Below are 17,956 nucleotides of genomic sequence, written 5' to 3' on the forward strand. Positions count from 1 at the left end.
AGGCTAAGGACCACACATGCCAGGGAGATTGAACTGGACTTTAAACCCTAGAGATGGCAGGATTTGAGTATGGTAGCTGGAATAGAGGAAGCCTGTGGATGGATAAGATCCCATGTGAGAACTGGACAGGTTTGCACCTGCGTAGCTTGAAATCTGACAGGCAGGAGACCCGAGTCACTTTCACACTGGAAGTGAGACGGTGGGCAAACGGAGGAGGGAATTATATTTGCAATGGGTTAGGAAATTCCCTGTTGAAATGGGTCCAGCTCCACTTTTTACTATGTGTCATTCTAAACTGGAGGATTCTCAAAAGAGGTGGATGCTCATCTAGCAGCAGCTGCTGCCATGTTTCAGGCCCTTCAGCAGCCTCCGTGGAGCCATTGTGACAACAGGCTTGCTACAAAGCTGCAGACCTACAGAACCAGTTTTGTCAACTCTCTTTATTGTATGGCAATGGAGCATGGGCACTGAGAAAGGCTGAAGAGTGGCCGATGGACGTTTTTTATTCTTGTCTTCGTCAGCTGCTCCCTATCAAGCAGGAGGACAAGATCAGCAATGAAGATAGTTGTAGCAGAACCCGTAACTGCCTCCAGCAGCACTGGTTTTGGCCGTTTTATTGGTATGGACATATGAGAATGGAAGACCAACAAATTACAAGGGTGTTTACCCAGGGACGCCACTACACAGCCGGTGAGCATGTGGTTGCCAAAAGCTGTAGTGACGTGCTAAGTTTGCCAGCGATGCACAAACTGAATCTCCACTTTCGGGACCTAAGTAGAGAGTGCTCCGGGTGACGCTTGGCCCTTTGGGATTTGCCGTGATGTTGATGACATTCTAAACGGCATCGAACAGCCGAGATTCCTAGAGACACTGCAATAAACAGAAAGGGATCTGCGAGGGACAGAGATGCGAACATACAGCCCGATTTAGGATTTTTTAAAAAAATGAATCCATCCCAGGAGCAAAGTGCGCTGACTGTACAGCAGAGATGGCAGCATTCGCCAAATTCCCACCCCAACAAACCTAACACAGGGCCGCTCATTCACCCACTCAGCAACCCTAAAATAGAAAGGCTCTGTCGAGTGTCCAAAAATCAACACATTCTGACCCTGCAGGCCAAGGCAGCAGGGTGGGGAAGGAGTAAGCTGCAGTGTCTGGCTCAGCACTGGGAATGGCTGGACTCCCCACCCTCCACCAGACACAGGGACGGTCAGTAAGCTTGAGGACACTGTCACGCAGCTTCCGGCTGGGTGAGAAAAGGTCTCTGACATTCGTAGGGTTCAATGCGTAAACAGCTGCACAGATCGAATCATGCACAGCAGAAGCCAGCGCCTTTATGCTAAAGGCCTAGAAGAAATGTGCGTCCCAGAGGACACACAGTGGTGAGAGAAGGTATAGCAGGCTAGGTCGGAGATTTGTTGTTGGTTTGTTTGCTCTTTTGACAATTTGGGTTGCCTCACAACTATCTATGAGAGAGAGACTGCAGCAGCAATGAACACTGCACTTATTCTAGAGAATGCAATGGATTAACATGCCGACTCGATCCAAGAATAGATGCAAATTCACACTGAGAATCTGTGATTAGAGCAAATTATGGTCTAAGATTTTACCCTGGTGAATAATGTATTAAAATGCTGTCTGCCCAGCAGGGTAAAACACTAGCTGCCATATATAACTACACGTTTCCCCCCACATTTAGAATTTCATTTAAACAGATGAATTGTTTGTAAAAATTGTCTGACAGAGTCCTGGAGGCTGAAATCCTGGGACTAGGCAGCATGTAAGAACAGCAGACAGCTATCCAAATCTCCTCCAGACAGCCTCAGTCATGGCTGGAACACATGCCAAGACACAGCATACAAAGGTGAGGATTGTGGCCTCCCAAATCCCCTCCTGTAGTATGAGCTAGAGAAGTTATTGTTCACTTCCTGTCCTAAAGAGTAGTTCGCCATTGTTAGAGGTGCACTGTTAGATGTGTTCCACCCTAGAGGCAATCACATTTCAGAGGCGATGTACTCCATCTGCAGTACACAGTCCATGGGGACCAGGTCTTCTGACTATAAAAGACTGTAATGTAAGGAATTATTTACCTGAAACGTCCCATCACCTTGCAGCCGCATCCCGTTCTGAAATGCACATATTTATTGTAATTATTTACAGTAGCTTCTAGACACCCCAACCAAGATCAGCTTCCCAGCATGCAAAGCACTCTACATACACAGTGAGAGACAATCCTTGCCCTCAAGAGCTTATATTCTAAATAGACAGGGCAGTCAAACTTGTGGGAAAAAAGGGGATGGCACATACAAACAGAACAGTCACAGATTCCGAGACCACAAGGAACTGTAGTGATGATCTCGGCTGACCTCCTATATAACACAGGCCAGAGAACAGCCTCACAATCATTCCTAGAGCAGGGCTTTTAGAAAAAACATTCCATCTAGATTTAAAAAGTGTTACAGAATCCACCACAAACCTTGGTAAATCGTTCCAATGGTTAACTAGGCTCATCTGGGATTTGAAATCCAGGATCTCTTGCACCCAAAGCAAGAATCATACTAGCGAAGCAGCCCTTGGCAAAGCTCTCTGCGGCATCTCACTGTAGTCAAAGATGAGGACCAGCAAGATGATGTGATTTGCTACTCCCTTCTTTTGGGTAAAAACTGACCTCACCCCAGCAGAAATCTGGCATCCGCTCTCTCTTGTTTCTGGTAATTATTTACACGAGAAATGTCAAACTATGAAACGAAAGTGCCTGAAAATGGTGTTCATCTCATAGAAACCAATCGCAATTCGTGCCATATTGGGCTGAGTACCAAAATAAAACCATGCTAAAAGTCACACGGCACATGACTGAGGTTGGACCTCAGCATTTGTATTTGACTTTGGGGATTTATTGTGGGCTCCGTGCATGTGCCAGAAGATTGGCATAGCTGCCTTGGCATCTCAGCAGTTTGAAGTGGACATACTGCTTTCATTTCCCACAATCCTTGTTAGCCATGACTTTATAATCGCTTCTCCTAGAGAAACCTCAAGGAATCAGCCTGTTGTGTGCATCATGGTAAAATTCTATTCCCTTGAAGAGAGATAAAGGAGTTGTAAGATGAATATAGTCTTTTTATTGACTACTTTGAGTAGAACAAACTAAATACATCTGTAACAGTTTGGGTTCCTTTATACAGTACATTAAATAAGTTATGCACAGGAATTAAGTAACAAATTCCTATTACAGAATTAAATGACAAAAAATATAAAAAAACTTAATCCAACAAGTCTTCCCATACCAGAATTTCACATTTATCATTCCATGTTTTAAAAAAAATCATTCTAATCATGACTGTTAGTATTTCATTTATTTACATTGGGATTAATTTTTATCTTAATACATAGAGAGCCATCAAAGTTGCATGAAAACGATGGAAGATGGTCTATTTACAAACAATTCCTTATAGCACTGTACTGCTCTCAATCTTTCTGGGGCCTGGTCTTACAGTGATTGCCCTTCAGCAACTAACTAGTATCACTTCAGTATTTGTAGCTAAATATAAGGGATACTACAAACATTGACACAATATTATTTAGCTACTGGAAGCAACTGAAAAGGATTTAAGGGTTACCATTGTACCAAGAGGGTCCTTAATCAACCCACCCTTCCCCCCCATCAGGTGCATTGATTAATGACGGCAGAAAACAGCCCTCTGTTATGCAGGATATTTTCCTGAAACCAACATTTTTATCAACCCAGTATAATGCTGATGGATACTAGCTCGGTCTGATAGATTAAGAGAAGAACAGGACTTTAGAGGGATTTCACACCTGAGATGCTGTTTCTGCAGAAATCCCTTCATATGCTATTGTGATAAAGGTAACAGAGATGAGAACCTTACACAGAATAAGAATTGTTTCCAAATCGGTTTCCATTATCCAGGACACATCAGCTGTTCTCTGAGGTTAATATAGATGGCTACTGAACAGCCTCATCCCCACACACGGTCAGGTTCTTGTGCTTGAGGCAGTTATGCACACATCTGTGGAGAAGGACTTCATGCAAGTAAGGAATACTGCCAGAAATTATCTGCTCTTCCTCTAAGAAGCAAAAGAGTCTGGCTATCCAGCCTATACCAGATAAGCAGCCGTTTCATCTATCTGCAATCTGTGCCTACAGGCATGAGTGAGTCCAGGCTCCGAACTGTGATAGTAACCATCTCTCCCAGGACAAAAACTAGAGATTCTTATTATTTCAGCAATGGGAAGGTTTTTACCTTTTTGGGAGCTAAAACTTTTTAAGATGTGTGAATTAACGACTTCATTACTGGAGGCTGCAGTTTCCAAATTACATTCACTAAGGACCACAGCCAGATCAATGAGCTAACCTGCTCTTGTTACCATCTGGTCGACAGCAAGGCTGTTCCCATTGCTACCCCAAGGAAGAGTAAATTATGTCTCTATTATCAACATCTATTTTTAAAAGTGATCCAAGATAGTGAGGGCCCTACCACACTCGTGGCCATGAAAAACGCGTCATGCATCGTGAAGTCCAGCCAGGGGATCCTACTCTGTGCAAAGTTGCAGTTCCAGGGATGGGGAGGGACAGGATTTCCTCTTCCTCTGCAGGGGCCACTCCCAAGGCGGGTCAGATCCACCTCCGGGAACCCTCCCTTGCTGCAGGAATCTCTGTGGCTCCAGCTGTCACTCCCTCGCGTTGACAGACTGTGGTTCCAACTGTCCTTCTCTCCCATGCACCTCTCATGTGCGGACAGGCTGCGACTCCAGCTGTCACACACACCCCTATGCAGGGAGACTGCAGCTTCAGCTGTTACCTCCCTGCACTGAGAGGCTGTGGCTCCAGCTGTCAGCCCCCCATTCGGGCAGGAGAGTGCCAGGAAAACCGGACATATGGTAACCCACCCATCCCCATACCCTTCAACCCTCATTTCTGCGCTACTGCTGGCATTGGCTTTACAACTGGGTGCCCACCAGAAGACTTTGTCTCTGGCTGCTCAGCTCTGAGTGCAGCATCCCTGCCAGCAGCAGGGCAAAAGTAAGGGTGGCAATCCCACACCCTTCCTACAATAGCCTTGAGGCCCCACACCCTAACCGCCTTTTGGGTAGGGACCCACACAGTTACACCCTGAAATTTCAGAATGTGAAATTGACTAATTTTAAACCCCCCTGGCCATGAGCTTGACCAAAATGGATCGTGAATTTGGTAGGGCCCTAAATATAATTTAGGAATTATTTGCCTTGTTTGGCTCCAATCTGAAGATCACACAAGAACAACAGAGTCTCAGAAACAAAACCTCAGGGAGTCAATATTTTAGCCCATATTCGTGTGCAGCATGGGAAGTCAGGGAGACTCCCAAAACGAGAATGCTCCGATTCTTGTTGCATTAACTGCACACATAACAAGCTTTTAAGGGACTCACACAATAAGTTCTTCTAGGCAAACTCTGCTTCTCTGCATGCACCAAACCAACTTTCCCCACTGGCCCAACCAGGCTACTAACAGCCAGCTCAGGATGCCACAACACAATCAGATTGTACCCTTCTGAGCAGTCTTCTCTATAATACCAGGCTTTACATGATGGACGAGGTAACATACCCTGGTTTATAAATGCACTGCTAGTACATCCAGTCATCTAGAGCAGCGCAACTCGGTGCTTTGATAGGGTTGTATTTCTCTGCATGAACTGTATGTCTGGAATCAAGATTTCAGCAGAGAACAAGCTCTGGTAATCCCATTGAGGCTGGATGTTTTAAAAAATTGACATTAACTGCAAAATTCTGAAACTTTTTTTAAAAATCGTGCCAACATGCTTGGAAAGAACAGGCTGTAAATGATCCATTGCAATCATGTGGAAGAGATTTACAGAGTGAAAACAAAGTCAACAAATCTAAAACTAACAGCTTCCATGCAGTGGAAAAATCTTTTCGGCACAGCAAAGTAACCAACCCAGTCTGAGGGCAATAGGCCACAATGACAGGCTGAGATTTGATGTGAACATATTCAGCAGACAGTGAGTAGAGGCTCCTACCCAAATTGATTGCTAAACAATGGGCTGTCCAGTTAGAGAGGGATAAAAAATGGGCCATATAAAAAGATTAACTGTTTCCTCTCAGCATGGAGATTTGTTTAGATTTCCTCCTCAACAGAACAGAATTCTCTTCTCCTCCAGGGAACACCCAGCCTCTGCAATCACTGAGAGTCACTAACCAGGTGCAGGCATGGGGGAAAGCAGACATCTCTAACCAAGAAACTGCTTATTTCTCATTGGAGAATGAGAAGTTCTCCCACTGAAGAAAATCAGCTCGGTTGGACAGTTCATCGCCGAGAGTTAGCAAGTACAGAGCCATCTGGGAAGAAGAAAAATATATATCTGATGAAAGAAGAGGAGTAGCGAGTTGTGTGGGGAGGCTGCCCAGGCAGCCCAGCCATCAAGCAGAAAACAACCATCACCCTTGGTTACTGTGTGCTGGTCGCCTGGATTCTCCTGAATGCCAAGGCAGAACATGGGAGTTTCTTCCCAAAATAGTTCAATTAAAACAAAGAGAAGAGGCCATAGTCCTCACCGTCCGAGTGACGTGCTCTCTGGAGGTCCAAGTGGCAAGGCTGGAGTGTTGTCCTTAACTGCTAATGGATTAAAACGAAATGGAACAAGCCTCCCAAACATTCGCCAAGTGTCAGTGCTCTGCAGTAGCCGGTGGAGTTTCGATGACCTTTTTGAGAGCTTACATGGGTTTTTTTTAGCTTTAAAAACAGGAATATGTATAAAACGTACTGAACTAAATGGAAAGATTTAGAGTCCACTGGTGTCTATTGCTGTCACGGAGGCTGGGGTAGAGGATCGGGAGGTCGTCGCAGAGGTCTTCTCTAGGGCAGGACTTAGTACCCCATCGGCTGGCTTGGCGGCTGCTGCTGCCGCCAGTCGCCCTGCTGGCAGGGCAAGTGGCTTGGCCTGGCTGTGTAACCCCTGTCCACAGATCCGATGATGCCTCTCCCAGTCTTTGTGCTGACAGAAGGAGCCGCAGTACCGGGCAATGTTGCATCCGCTGCACGTCTCACTAGCTTTGCGACCACAGTTCCAACAGCTCTGCAAGGCAGAAAACACTGGACTTTAAAATGTGTTTCCAGAGGACATTTATAGTTTGGAGGCCTGCAAGACAGGGCTTACTAGACATCTGCAGGCACTGCTTTGTCCCAGCAGAAATATATGTAAAAAATGCATCACTTCTAGACATTTTACACACATTCTTGCCCAGCAGCAGACCACACCTTTGTGCTACAACTAACATAACCTGCTAGACTGTACCAAATTGGTAGCCCCTTACATCCCACCCCAAGTGCAGGCAACATCACATACAGAAATCAAAGAGCACAGATGCTGCTACACATGTTTCTCATTTCCTGTTTTAAGCAACTCTATTTTACTATCAATCACATCCAAGCGCTCTTCACAGAGATTACAGCAACACTACTATAGATTCAACATTTGCCTGTTGTCCTGCTTAGCCACACAAGAGGTTTGAATGGGCTAATTTGGAAAAGAAAAGGCTCATTTAAAAGCTTATCAGCCAGGTGAAACTGTTCCCAGGGGGTGAGGTTCAATCTGGAAGCTGAGCAAAGCCTCTCTGGACTCTGGAAGATGTGTCAGCTGGCGTGTTTACAATGTGTGACTGGTTTGTAAGAAGCATAAGGGGGAGAGGCCAAAACCGGGAGCTGTTACTGCAGCTGGTCACAGAAGCGGAATTGGAAGATTAGCTTTATGCAGCTGGACTTGCGCATTAGCAAAAACATATTGGGAGAGCAACATCTGCTGTGAAAAATCAGCTTTCACCAGACTCTGCGTGTTCCCCCTTAATCCCACCCCACAAGACACACTTCACAGACCACTACACTTCTTCAATGCCAACAAAAAGCTGCTACGAGAGCAGGAAAGGAAAGCAGCCTTAAAAGTTTCTCTGGTGGCACGTCTCATGCAAGATGTCCCTCTTGCTGTGCAGCTCAGCAAGGTGCATGTTAGCGGGAGCTCTCACAGCCCAGAAGTTTTGTACCTAAAACCATTTGCTCCTGACAATAATTGACTGGCTTGTTACAAAGAGCCTACTCAGGTGATTGGTAGCAGAATGCTGGAGAGTTAACACGCTCGTGAGAGTAGTCTACCTTCCAGAAGGAGAATGTGGAAAAATACTTCTCTGACATCTGCAGGAAAGCCTGAGAAATTGGGTCATAGCTTGAAAGCCATGTACACTTCTGCCTAACACAGTGTTTCTAACTATATTTCATGGATTACAGGAGACACACACTCCACAGAAGAATCACAAAAAGATCTACTAGTTGGACCATCCAGGGCTCTGCCTGTGGTTCTGTGAACAAATGCTTTCAACAATCTGGTTTTAACTGTACCATATGCTGGTGCGTCCACCACTTCCCTTGGGAGAACATGGAATCACTCAAACAGATCTCGTTAGCAAAACGTTTGCCCTGATATTTAGCCTAAAAATCATTCCTTTACTTAATTGTATTTCATGACTCCTCTACCACGCTAAGCAATTCCTCCTGCTCCTTGATACCTGCCTCCTTCAATGCTACATCTTCCCCTTAGATGTTTAGCCAAGAAATATGTATTATATATTTATTTCTCTTAGTCTCCTTTCATAATAATATGTAATGTGCATATAGCTCCTTTCCCCTGGAAGGAGACCTGTGTACCTGGCTGGAGCCAGCTGTGCCAGAACTGGGCATGCAGTACCATCCACTCACAGTGCAGAATTGTGCAACCCTCCATGAAGTAGAGCTGGCTTTAATCACAGCAGATCGGGCATTACCGAGACACTCTGAAGGAGGAACCTGAGTTACCATGTCCAGTTTGGGCCACATCAGTATTTTTCAATGGGACCATGGGGATGTTGTGCAGGATCCTAGACTGAGGTAGCTGGTGCCATCTCTGAGGTTTGCCTCCCTATGGAGAGCTGCCCTAACAAGTCTCTTCCAATCTGCTAACTCAGCATCCTCACAAACCCCATTTGCCCACTACATAATTAATGTGGCGTCAATGTCTGTCTGTCTACACGAATGAAAGACAGCATAATCACAAGAGACGAGCATTTTGGTGCCTTGGAATGGCAACTCTTGTTTCTCTATGCCCAGGTCCTGAACAAGGAGATGAGGAAGGCCTCCCAGAAGCTGGCCCAATAAAAGCTATTATGTCACCTACTTCGTCTCTCTCATTCCCTCCCAGACTCGGACAGTCGTGGTCCCACACAAACCCACCAACAATGAGAGCAAGGGGGGCAATTGCTGGCCTCCACAATTCATAACAAAACACACTCCATGTGCTCACCAGACCCTTCCCCAGAAATTAGAGAGCCAAAACAAACCAAAACACACACAGAGATGCTTCAGAAATGCTACTGTTGTTTGGGGAAACAAGGGTAGTAAAAAGACAGACAGATCAGAGGACAGTCACGTTCATTTTAGAGTTTGCAAAGTGCTTTGGGGTCCTCAGGAATAACCTCCGGGTGCAGTGATCAGTTGTGGCGGGGTAGAAACGACCTGCTGAGGCGGTTCACCTCGTCGTTCCTGACCCCCGGGAGGTGAGAGGCAGATATGTGGAAGTCATGCCTCACCGCAAAGTCCCAAAGTCAAATGGCCTCCTGGCAAAGGGCCGAGGAGCGCCCCTCCCCTTGCCTGTTCATGTAAAATATGACTGCTATGTTGTCCGTGAGGACCTGCACCACCCTGCCCCTCAGGAACCTGAGGAACACCTTGCAGGCCAGGCGGACTGCCCTGAGCTCCCTGACGTTTATGTGAAGATACCTCTCCTCTGCCAACCAGAGCCCCTGGGTGCGGAGGTCGCTGCTGATGTGGGCCCCCCAGCCCACATCCGAGGCATCCATGATGAGGGTTACTGATGGTGCCAAGTCTCTGAAGGGGACTCCCCTCAGTACCTCCCCTGGGTCCCTCCACCAGTCTAGGGAGGTCAGTACCTGAGTGGGAACCATGACTACTCTGTTCAAAGAGTGCCTGGCTGGTGCATACACCGAGGCCAACCACGCCTGGAGAGGCCTGAGCTTGAGGCGAGCCAGCCTCACCACGTATGTACAGGCTGCCATGTGTCCCAACAGCTGAAGGCAGTGACTGGCTGTTGTCGTGGGGGACCTGTGGAGATTGTCGATTATGGCATCCATCGCCTCGAAGCGAGGCTGTGGGAGGAAGGCTCTGGCCTGGTGGCATCCAGGGTGGCCCCGATAAAGTCTATGCGCTGCACCGGGGTGAGAGTGGACTTCTGCTCGTTGATGAGCAGCCCCAGTCTAACGCATGTCGCGCAGGTGAGTTCCAGGCTGTTCCTCACGTGGGCCCTGGACTTGCCCCGGATCAGTCAGTCGTCCAGGTAGGGGAAGATCTGAACCCCTCTGCGGCGCAGGTGTGCCGCCACTACCGCCATACACTTTGTGAACACCCTGGGGGCGGACGAGAGGCCAAAGGGTAGGGCTGAGAACTGGTAGTGGCAGCCAGCTACCACAAACCGGAGGAAACGTCTGTGACTGGGAAGGATGGTAATATGGAAATATGTGTCCTTTAAGTCGAGGGCAGCGTACCAGTCCCCTGGATCCAGAGCGGGAATGATGGAGGCTAGGGAAACCATACGGAACCTGAGGCGTCTGATGAATTTGTTCAGAGGGAGGAAGTCTAATATGGGCCTCAGGCCCCCCTTTGCCTTGGGAATCAGGAAATATCGTGAGTAGAACCCCTTTCCCGTGGAGGAACCGCTTCCACAGCTCTGAGGAGGAGAGTGTGCACCTCCTGTATGCCGTTTGTTGTTTTGTCCTTTGGCTGGGCCTTGCTGGGGGCCTGCCAAGGACCCCAAGCGGTTGTGTCGGTTAGGTGCCCTGTACCTATCCAGACCCCTCCTGGGCTGAGTGGGTCTGGGAGGCAGCCTAGGGGCAGGCTGGGGCTGGCGTTGGGCTTAAGGCCAAGACTGACGCCTCGAGGCCTGTGGGGTGTATTGCCCTAATGATTTCAGTGTAGCCCTTGAGTCCTTTAGGGCGTGCAGTTTGTCATCGGTCTTGTCCGAAAAGAGACAAGCACCATCGAAAGGCAGGTCCTGGATGGACTGCTGGACCTACTGAGATAATCCCGATGACTGCAGCCACAAACACCGCTGCATCACAATGGCTGAAGCCATGGCCCTGCTAGTGGCGACTGCTGCATCACTGGCCGTTTGTAAGGCCACCACTGCCACCGCAGCGCCTTCGTCCAGGACTGTCGTGAAGTCCGCTGCTTGGTCCTGTGGCAATCCCCGCGCGAACCTCTGTAAGGAGAACCAGAGGTTCAAATTATATCGGCTGAGGAGCGCCTGGTGGTTGGCGATCCTTAGTTGCAGGGCCCCCGTAGAATAGACCTTGTGGCTGAAAAGGTCTAGTTTCTTGTTGTCTTTATTTTTGGGGGTATTGTCCTGGGCCCCCTGCCTGTCTCGTTGGTTGGCGGCATCAACCATGAGAGTCCCCAGAGCAGGGTGGGTGTATAAAAATTCGAACCCCTCCACGGGAACATAGTACTTCCTCTCGGCGCCTTTGGAAGTAGGGGCAACCGAGGCAGGGGTTTGCCAGATGGCCTTGGCCAGCTTCAAAATCCGCTCGTGTACTGGAAGGGTGACTCTAGATGGCCCTGCTGACCCTGACACACCAAAGAGGGGGTCCTCCTCCTCAGAGAGCTCCTTGAGCTCCAAATTTAAATTGCTGGCCACCCTCTTGAGAAGTTACTGGTGTGCCTTGAAGTCTGGTAGGGGTGCCCTATGGTCTCTGGTGGCCGCATCGTCAGGGGAAGATGAGGAGGATTGTGGGAGGGGCCCCGTGGAGGGACCCTCCTCAGGGTCCAATTCCTCCTCCGAGGAATGGCCCTTGTCCAGCTGGCTCGGAGGGGGGGGTGCTGGTTGGGTCACTGAGGACTGGACCGAGACCGAACCCTGGCCCGTCTGGGTCCCCCAAGGCCACCAGTACGGCCACTGCCAAGGCCCTTGTGGCCATGCTGGTGCCGGCATCGGTGCTGACTGGGTAGCCTCCTGATGGTGGGCACGGAATCCCGAGCCGCTGGATTGGTGCCTGCGATGCTGCCCCGAGACGATGTTGACAAGGAGGATCATTGGTGCCGACACCTGTGGTGCCAGCAGGGGGGCAAGCGGCTGGAGGAGCTGGAATACGACCTCCGCCTCCGCGCCGAGGTCTTGCGATGACACTTGTCCCTCGGGGACTGGAAGCAATGCCAGCTGTGACGTCTCTGCACTGCCTCCAACTCCGAGGACCTTGATCGGTGGCGTGGTGCCGGAGTCGCCGTCGGTGCCAAGTCCTTTGGCATCGGGATCCGTGCCGGACTACGACCCAGGGATCGGGACCGGTGCCATTGAGTCTCTGCTGGTGCCGGGAGTCGCGCCAGGCTACTTGCTGGGGATCTGGACCGGCATCGCTTGGTTGTCTCGTCGGGCACCAGGATCTGCGCCAGACTGCATGCTGGGGATCTGGACCAGTGCTGAGCACATCTGGTCTCCTCAGGCGCTGGGATCCGCGTCGGGCTGCGTGCTGGGGATCTGGACTGGTGCCGAACATGTCAGGTCTTGTCAGGCACTGGGATCCGCACCGGGCCAAACTGTGACCCCCACATGAGGCGGAACTGTAGCGGCGTCGCCTTGTGCGTGAACCTCTAGACCGCCCTCGGTGCCGCGGTGTCAAGGAGCTCGACGACTCAATGTCGGAGCTCAGAGGGGAGCCCGCACTCTCTACCCTCCGCGACCGTCTGGCGGGGAGACCTGGACTCCTGTCTCTACCACCCCCACTGGGGCCACCCAGCATGGGTTTACCCCGAGACACCAGTCCCTGCGCCCTTGGCCGAGTGGGGGACGGAGGCATGGGCATGTCCATGAGGGCGCGTGCCACAGCGAACGCCTCCGGTGTCGAGAGCCCTTGCAGAGGCGCTCCCCCACCCCCAGGAGTCGGGGGAGTCTCCCTGCAGGGAGATGCGGGTGCCGGAGTACTCTCCATGGCATGGGGCTAGGGCATCTCCTGATTGACCCCCGGCCGGACAGGCGGTGCGGGGGAGTTCTTGTGGGTGGCGTCCTGCTGCTTCTTCTTTTTCGGCACCAAAGGTTGTTGATGTGTTGATGCCAGTGCCGGTGGGGCGCTCCGCACAGAGGAGACGCTCAGTGCCGTAGGGGACCGTGCTGGTTTTGGAGTCTGGCTGGAGCACGGACTCCATCAGGATGGCCTTCAAGTGCGCGTCTCTCTCCTCCTGCGTACGCGGCTTGAAGGCCTTGCAGATCTTACATTTATCTTTACAGTGCTGCTCCCCGAGACAATGGAGGCAGTGGTCGTGAGGGTCGCTCACTGGAAATGCCTTGCCACAAGTGGCACAGGACTTGAAACCGGTTGAGCCCGGCATGGTCCAACCTTAAGCCCCTGAGGGCTATCTATCTAATCTAATTATCTTAACACTATTCAACCTTAACTACTATACTTAACTATTTAACTAATAAACAACGGTAGAACAACGGGGAAACTACTTGCTGAGCAAGAGGCAGACTTTCCAGCAACCATCAACGGGCAGAAAGAAGGAACTGAGGGCCCGCAGGGCCGGCGGCGCCAAATATACCGTGGCATGAGCGTGGCACTCCAGGGGGTGCCTGAGCCGGCCCTACAGGGCTTGCTAAGGGAAAAAAAGTTCCGGGAACCAGTGCACGGGGTACGCACTCACCTATATGGGAATGGATACGAGCAATCACTCGAAGTAGAACCTAGGGGTCACCTGATGAAATTAATGGGCAGCAGGTTGAATACTAACAAGAGGAAGTACTTTTTCACACAACGCACAATTCATCTGTGGAACTTGTTGCCATGGGATGTTGCAATGGCCAAAAATATAACTGGGTTCAAAAAACAACTTGATGAGTTCATGGCAGACAGGTCTATCAATAGCTATTAGCCAAGATGGTCTGGGATGCAACCCCATGCTCAAGGCAACCCTAAACCTCCACTAGAAGCTGGGAGGGGAAAACAGGAGTGGATCTCTCCAAAATTGCCCTGTTAAGTTACACTCCCATTGACGCTCTGGTACAGGCTACGTCAGAGATAGAATATTGGGCTAGATGGACCATTGGTCTGACCCAGTCTGGCTGTTTATATGTTTTTAGGTGAGTGGTGAGAATCTTAAGTTTCCTCTTAAAAAGCCCCCAACTGTGTCTGGGATTTATCCTTTCCCAGTCTTTTTTCTCCATGCCTCACGTGCATCTCCTGTCGTTTTCAGTGTTAAACTAGTTTTCCCTCCATTAGCTCCAGGAAGTTGCATACAGAACCCCCGACGTTCACCACCGTGGACAACACACTTCAAGGGGCCCATTAATAAGGGGAAGTACAGGGTTAATAAATCAGCATTGGGGGAAAATATGGTGGAATGTCATGTGGCGAGAGCCTGGACGTGACAAGGGGATAGGAATCTAAGGTAACCCCAAAGCTGAACCACTGAATGATGGGGAGAATGGCGGAGTTGTTGCCAGTGAGGCAGAGATACCAGGGTAAACAGCGTTAGTACTTAGTTAAATATTCCCCTATAATAGCTGCAATCTTAATATTGCAGCATTGTGATGGTATATGAGAACCAACAGTAAATAAACTAAATTTCCATTGTAATAATGTTAGGCATTATTAATGAGGAAGGTTAGAACCCATTTTCATAAAATCAATCTTTACCTACCAGTGCCCGCTAGCTATGAAGGAATCAAACGTCACAGTCCAGAAAACATGAAAATACCCTGTTGGGTATATTTTGTATTTCTTTAGTCCTGGAAGGATCAAATTAAAATTTCACACTAACCTGCTCAAGATTGTTCATGATTCATTAGGCTTTACAAGTTTTCACTAATGAGAAAAATACTGGGGCTATATGTGGAGCACAGTTAAATGTTTATCTCAAAATGAAGCTGTTTTGCAGCATATGTTTTGTAAGACAATGCAAACCCCAATATCCAAGATGATATTCACCATGCCAGTCTGCACAGACAGAAAGATGGATGCATGGACACACACTTACAGACTGCTATATTATGATCCAGGTAAGTCTCTGAATGCTCATCTGGAACAAAATGAGGACTCAAACAAGGATGTTGCCTGTCTTTTGGGTGGCAGTGTGGCCTAGTGGTTAGGGCACTTGGACTAGGACTCAGGAGACCTGGGTTCTATTCCTGGTTCTGCCACTAGCCCACTGAGTGACCCTGGGCAGGTCACTTCCCCTCTCAGTGCCTCGGTTTTCCCATGTGTAAAATGTGGGGTAACGATACTGATATCCTTTGTAAGGTGCTTTGAGAGCTACGGATGAGCTATTATTATAAAATCATTAAGATATACAGAATGTGACGCCAATTTTTTAAAAAGGCTCCAGAGTCGATCCCAGCAATTATGGGCTGGTAAGCCTAACTTCAATACCAGGCAAATTGGTTGAAACTATAGTAAAGAACAGAATTATCAGACACATAGATTAATTCGATTTGTTGGGGAAGAGTCAACATGGTATCTGTAAAGGGAAATCATGCCTCACCAATCTACTAGAATATTTTGAGAGGGTCAACAAGCATGTGGACAAGAGTGATCCAGTGGATTGAGTGTACTTTGATTTTCAGACAGCCTCTGACAAGATCCCTCACTAAAGGATCTTAAGCAAAGTTAGTGGTCATGAAATAAGAGGGAAGGTCTTCTTCTGGATCAGTAGCTGGTTAAAAGATAGGAAACAAAGGGTAGGAATAAATGGTCAGTTTTCAGAATGCAGAGAGGTAAATAGTAGTGTCCCTAAGGGGTCTGTACTGGGACAAGTACTGTTCAATATATTCATAAATGACCTGAATGTTCTGGAAAAAGGAGTAAACAGTGAGGTGGCAAAATCTGCAGATGATACCAAACTACTCAATTAGTTAAGTCCAAAGCAAACTGTGAAAAGTTACAAAGGGATCTCACAAAATTGGCTGACTAGGCAGCAAAATGGTGGATGAAATTCAATGTTGATACATGCAAAGTACTGCACATTCGAAAACATAATCCCAACTATCCATATAGAACGGGGTCTAAATTAGCTGTTACCACTCAAGAAAGATCTTGGAGTCATTGTGGATCGTTCTCTGAAAACATCCATTCAATGTGCAACGGCAGTCAAAAAAGCTAGAAATGCTGGGAATCATTAGGAAAGGCATAGATAATAATACAGAAAATATCATAGTGCCTCTTTATAAATCCATGATACACCCACATCTTAAGTACTGCATGCAGATCTGGTCACCTCATCTCAAAAAAGATATATTGGAATTGGGAAAGGTATAGAAAAAGGCAACTAAAATTATTAGGGGTATGGAAAAGCTTCCATATGAGGAGAGATTACTAAGACTGGGAATTTTCAGCTTGAAAAAGAGACAACTAAGGGGGATATGGATAGAGGTCTATCAAATCATGACTGGTGTGGAGAAAGTAAACAAGGAAGTGTTATTTACTCCTTCTCATAACACAAGAAATAGGGGTCACCAAACGAAAGTAATAGGCAACAAGTTTAAAAGGAAGTATTTCTTCACACAACACACAGTCAACCTGTGGAACTCCTTGCCAGAGGATGTTGAGAAGGCCAAGACTATAATGGGATTCAAAAAAGAACTAGGTAAATTCATGGAGGATAGGTCCATCAATGGCTATTAGCCAGGATAAGCAGGGATTGCTGTTTGCCAGAGGCTGGGAATGGGCGACGGGATGGATCAATTGATGATGACCTGTTCTATTCATTCTCTCTGAAGCAGCTGGCATTGGTCACTGTCAGAAGACAGGATACTGGGCCAGATAGACCATTGGTCTAACCCAGTATGGCCATTCTTATGTATGTTCTTAAAGAAAAAAACTTTTTAAACTACTCTAGGGACTGAAACAAAATTAGTTGCTTAAGAGTGGTTGTATCAAGAGGAAAGTGGAACAGAACTGTATCCAACAAGTATGATTTTGTTCCCTGGGATTTTGCACACTGGGATAAATCTGGAGCAACTCCGCAGTAGCTACACTGAATTAGAATCCCCCTACATATTGGACTTTCGACACTATTTTCCCATACAAGAGCTGACCTAACAGAGGTAGCCTCTTAAACAGGCTTCACAGCACGTCAAATGGAATCCTTTCTAAATTGATCCTGCTGTCAAAGGAGCAAAACAGGAGTTCAGGGCCCAACACCCACTGCAAGTCAATGGGAACTGGGATCCTGACAGTCTTTTGTGACTTTGAAAATCTCACCTTAGAACACAACTCATTGTCCTCCTAGCCCAGACTGCAGGGATATGGCCCTGGTTTCTTACCTCTGTAGACTCTTCCTGCTCATTAATTACCAGGAAGGCATCCTCGGTAGCTTGGCGCTTTGCATCCGCAATGGTTTGTTCCATGCGGGCCCTCTCGGATGCAATCATTTCAAACGCCTTCTGCTCTGCCTCAGCCACAGCTTTCTGTACCTCAGACATGGCCTGGCGCTTCACCTCATTCACGGCTTCTTCTGGAAGAAAACAACAGTCTCTTCAACCAGCCTCGCAGGCAAAACACGCCTTGGACAGAGAAGACTGAGTGAAACTGGGAAGGTAAATCCCATGGGCAGCACTATTCCGTGTTAGGTTGGATACACTAAAGAGACAATAAGCAGTTAAGGATACGGCCCTGTGCCAATGAACCTCACCCTGAGCTGAAGAGACAAACTCTAGGGCGAGAGGGGAGTTCAGTTGCCACAGGCAAGTCAATTCACGGCCACTGTGCTGAGGCGGATGACAAAGGTGCCTAGTTAGTGCCAACTGTCATGATGCTTACTAGGATAAGCCTGCCTACTGGGCACCAGTCAGTCCAGCATCTGGTTCTACACAGCCTTCTGATCAGCCCTTACATGCCAACTGCTTTTGGTTGCTAATCT

At 48.2% G+C, this 17,956-nt stretch overlaps 1 protein-coding gene across 4 annotated transcripts in view; it reads right to left on the reverse strand.

Moving 5' to 3' along the window:
- Positions 1 to 3,096: 3,096 nt before the first annotated feature.
- Positions 3,097 to 17,956, reverse strand: part of CBFA2T2 (CBFA2/RUNX1 partner transcriptional co-repressor 2) — a 96,346-nt gene continuing 81,486 nt past the window's right edge. For all 4 annotated transcript variants that reach the window (XM_067554490.1, XM_067554491.1, XM_067554492.1 and 1 more), the window contains exons 10-11: positions 17,361 to 17,551; positions 3,097 to 7,091 (exon numbers count right to left, since the gene is read on the reverse strand). In XM_067554490.1, coding sequence (XP_067410591.1) covers positions 6,798 to 7,091; positions 17,361 to 17,551 — 485 coding nt within the window. In that variant the 3' untranslated portion in view covers positions 3,097 to 6,797. The remainder of the gene's footprint in view (positions 7,092 to 17,360; positions 17,552 to 17,956) is intronic.

Source organism: Emydura macquarii, unplaced genomic scaffold (genome assembly GCF_026122565.2).
Source record: "Emydura macquarii macquarii isolate MOO-44397 ecotype Brisbane River unplaced genomic scaffold, CSIRO-AGI_Emac_v2 contig_1483, whole genome shotgun sequence".
NCBI classification, from domain to species: domain Eukaryota; kingdom Metazoa; phylum Chordata; order Testudines; family Chelidae; genus Emydura; species Emydura macquarii.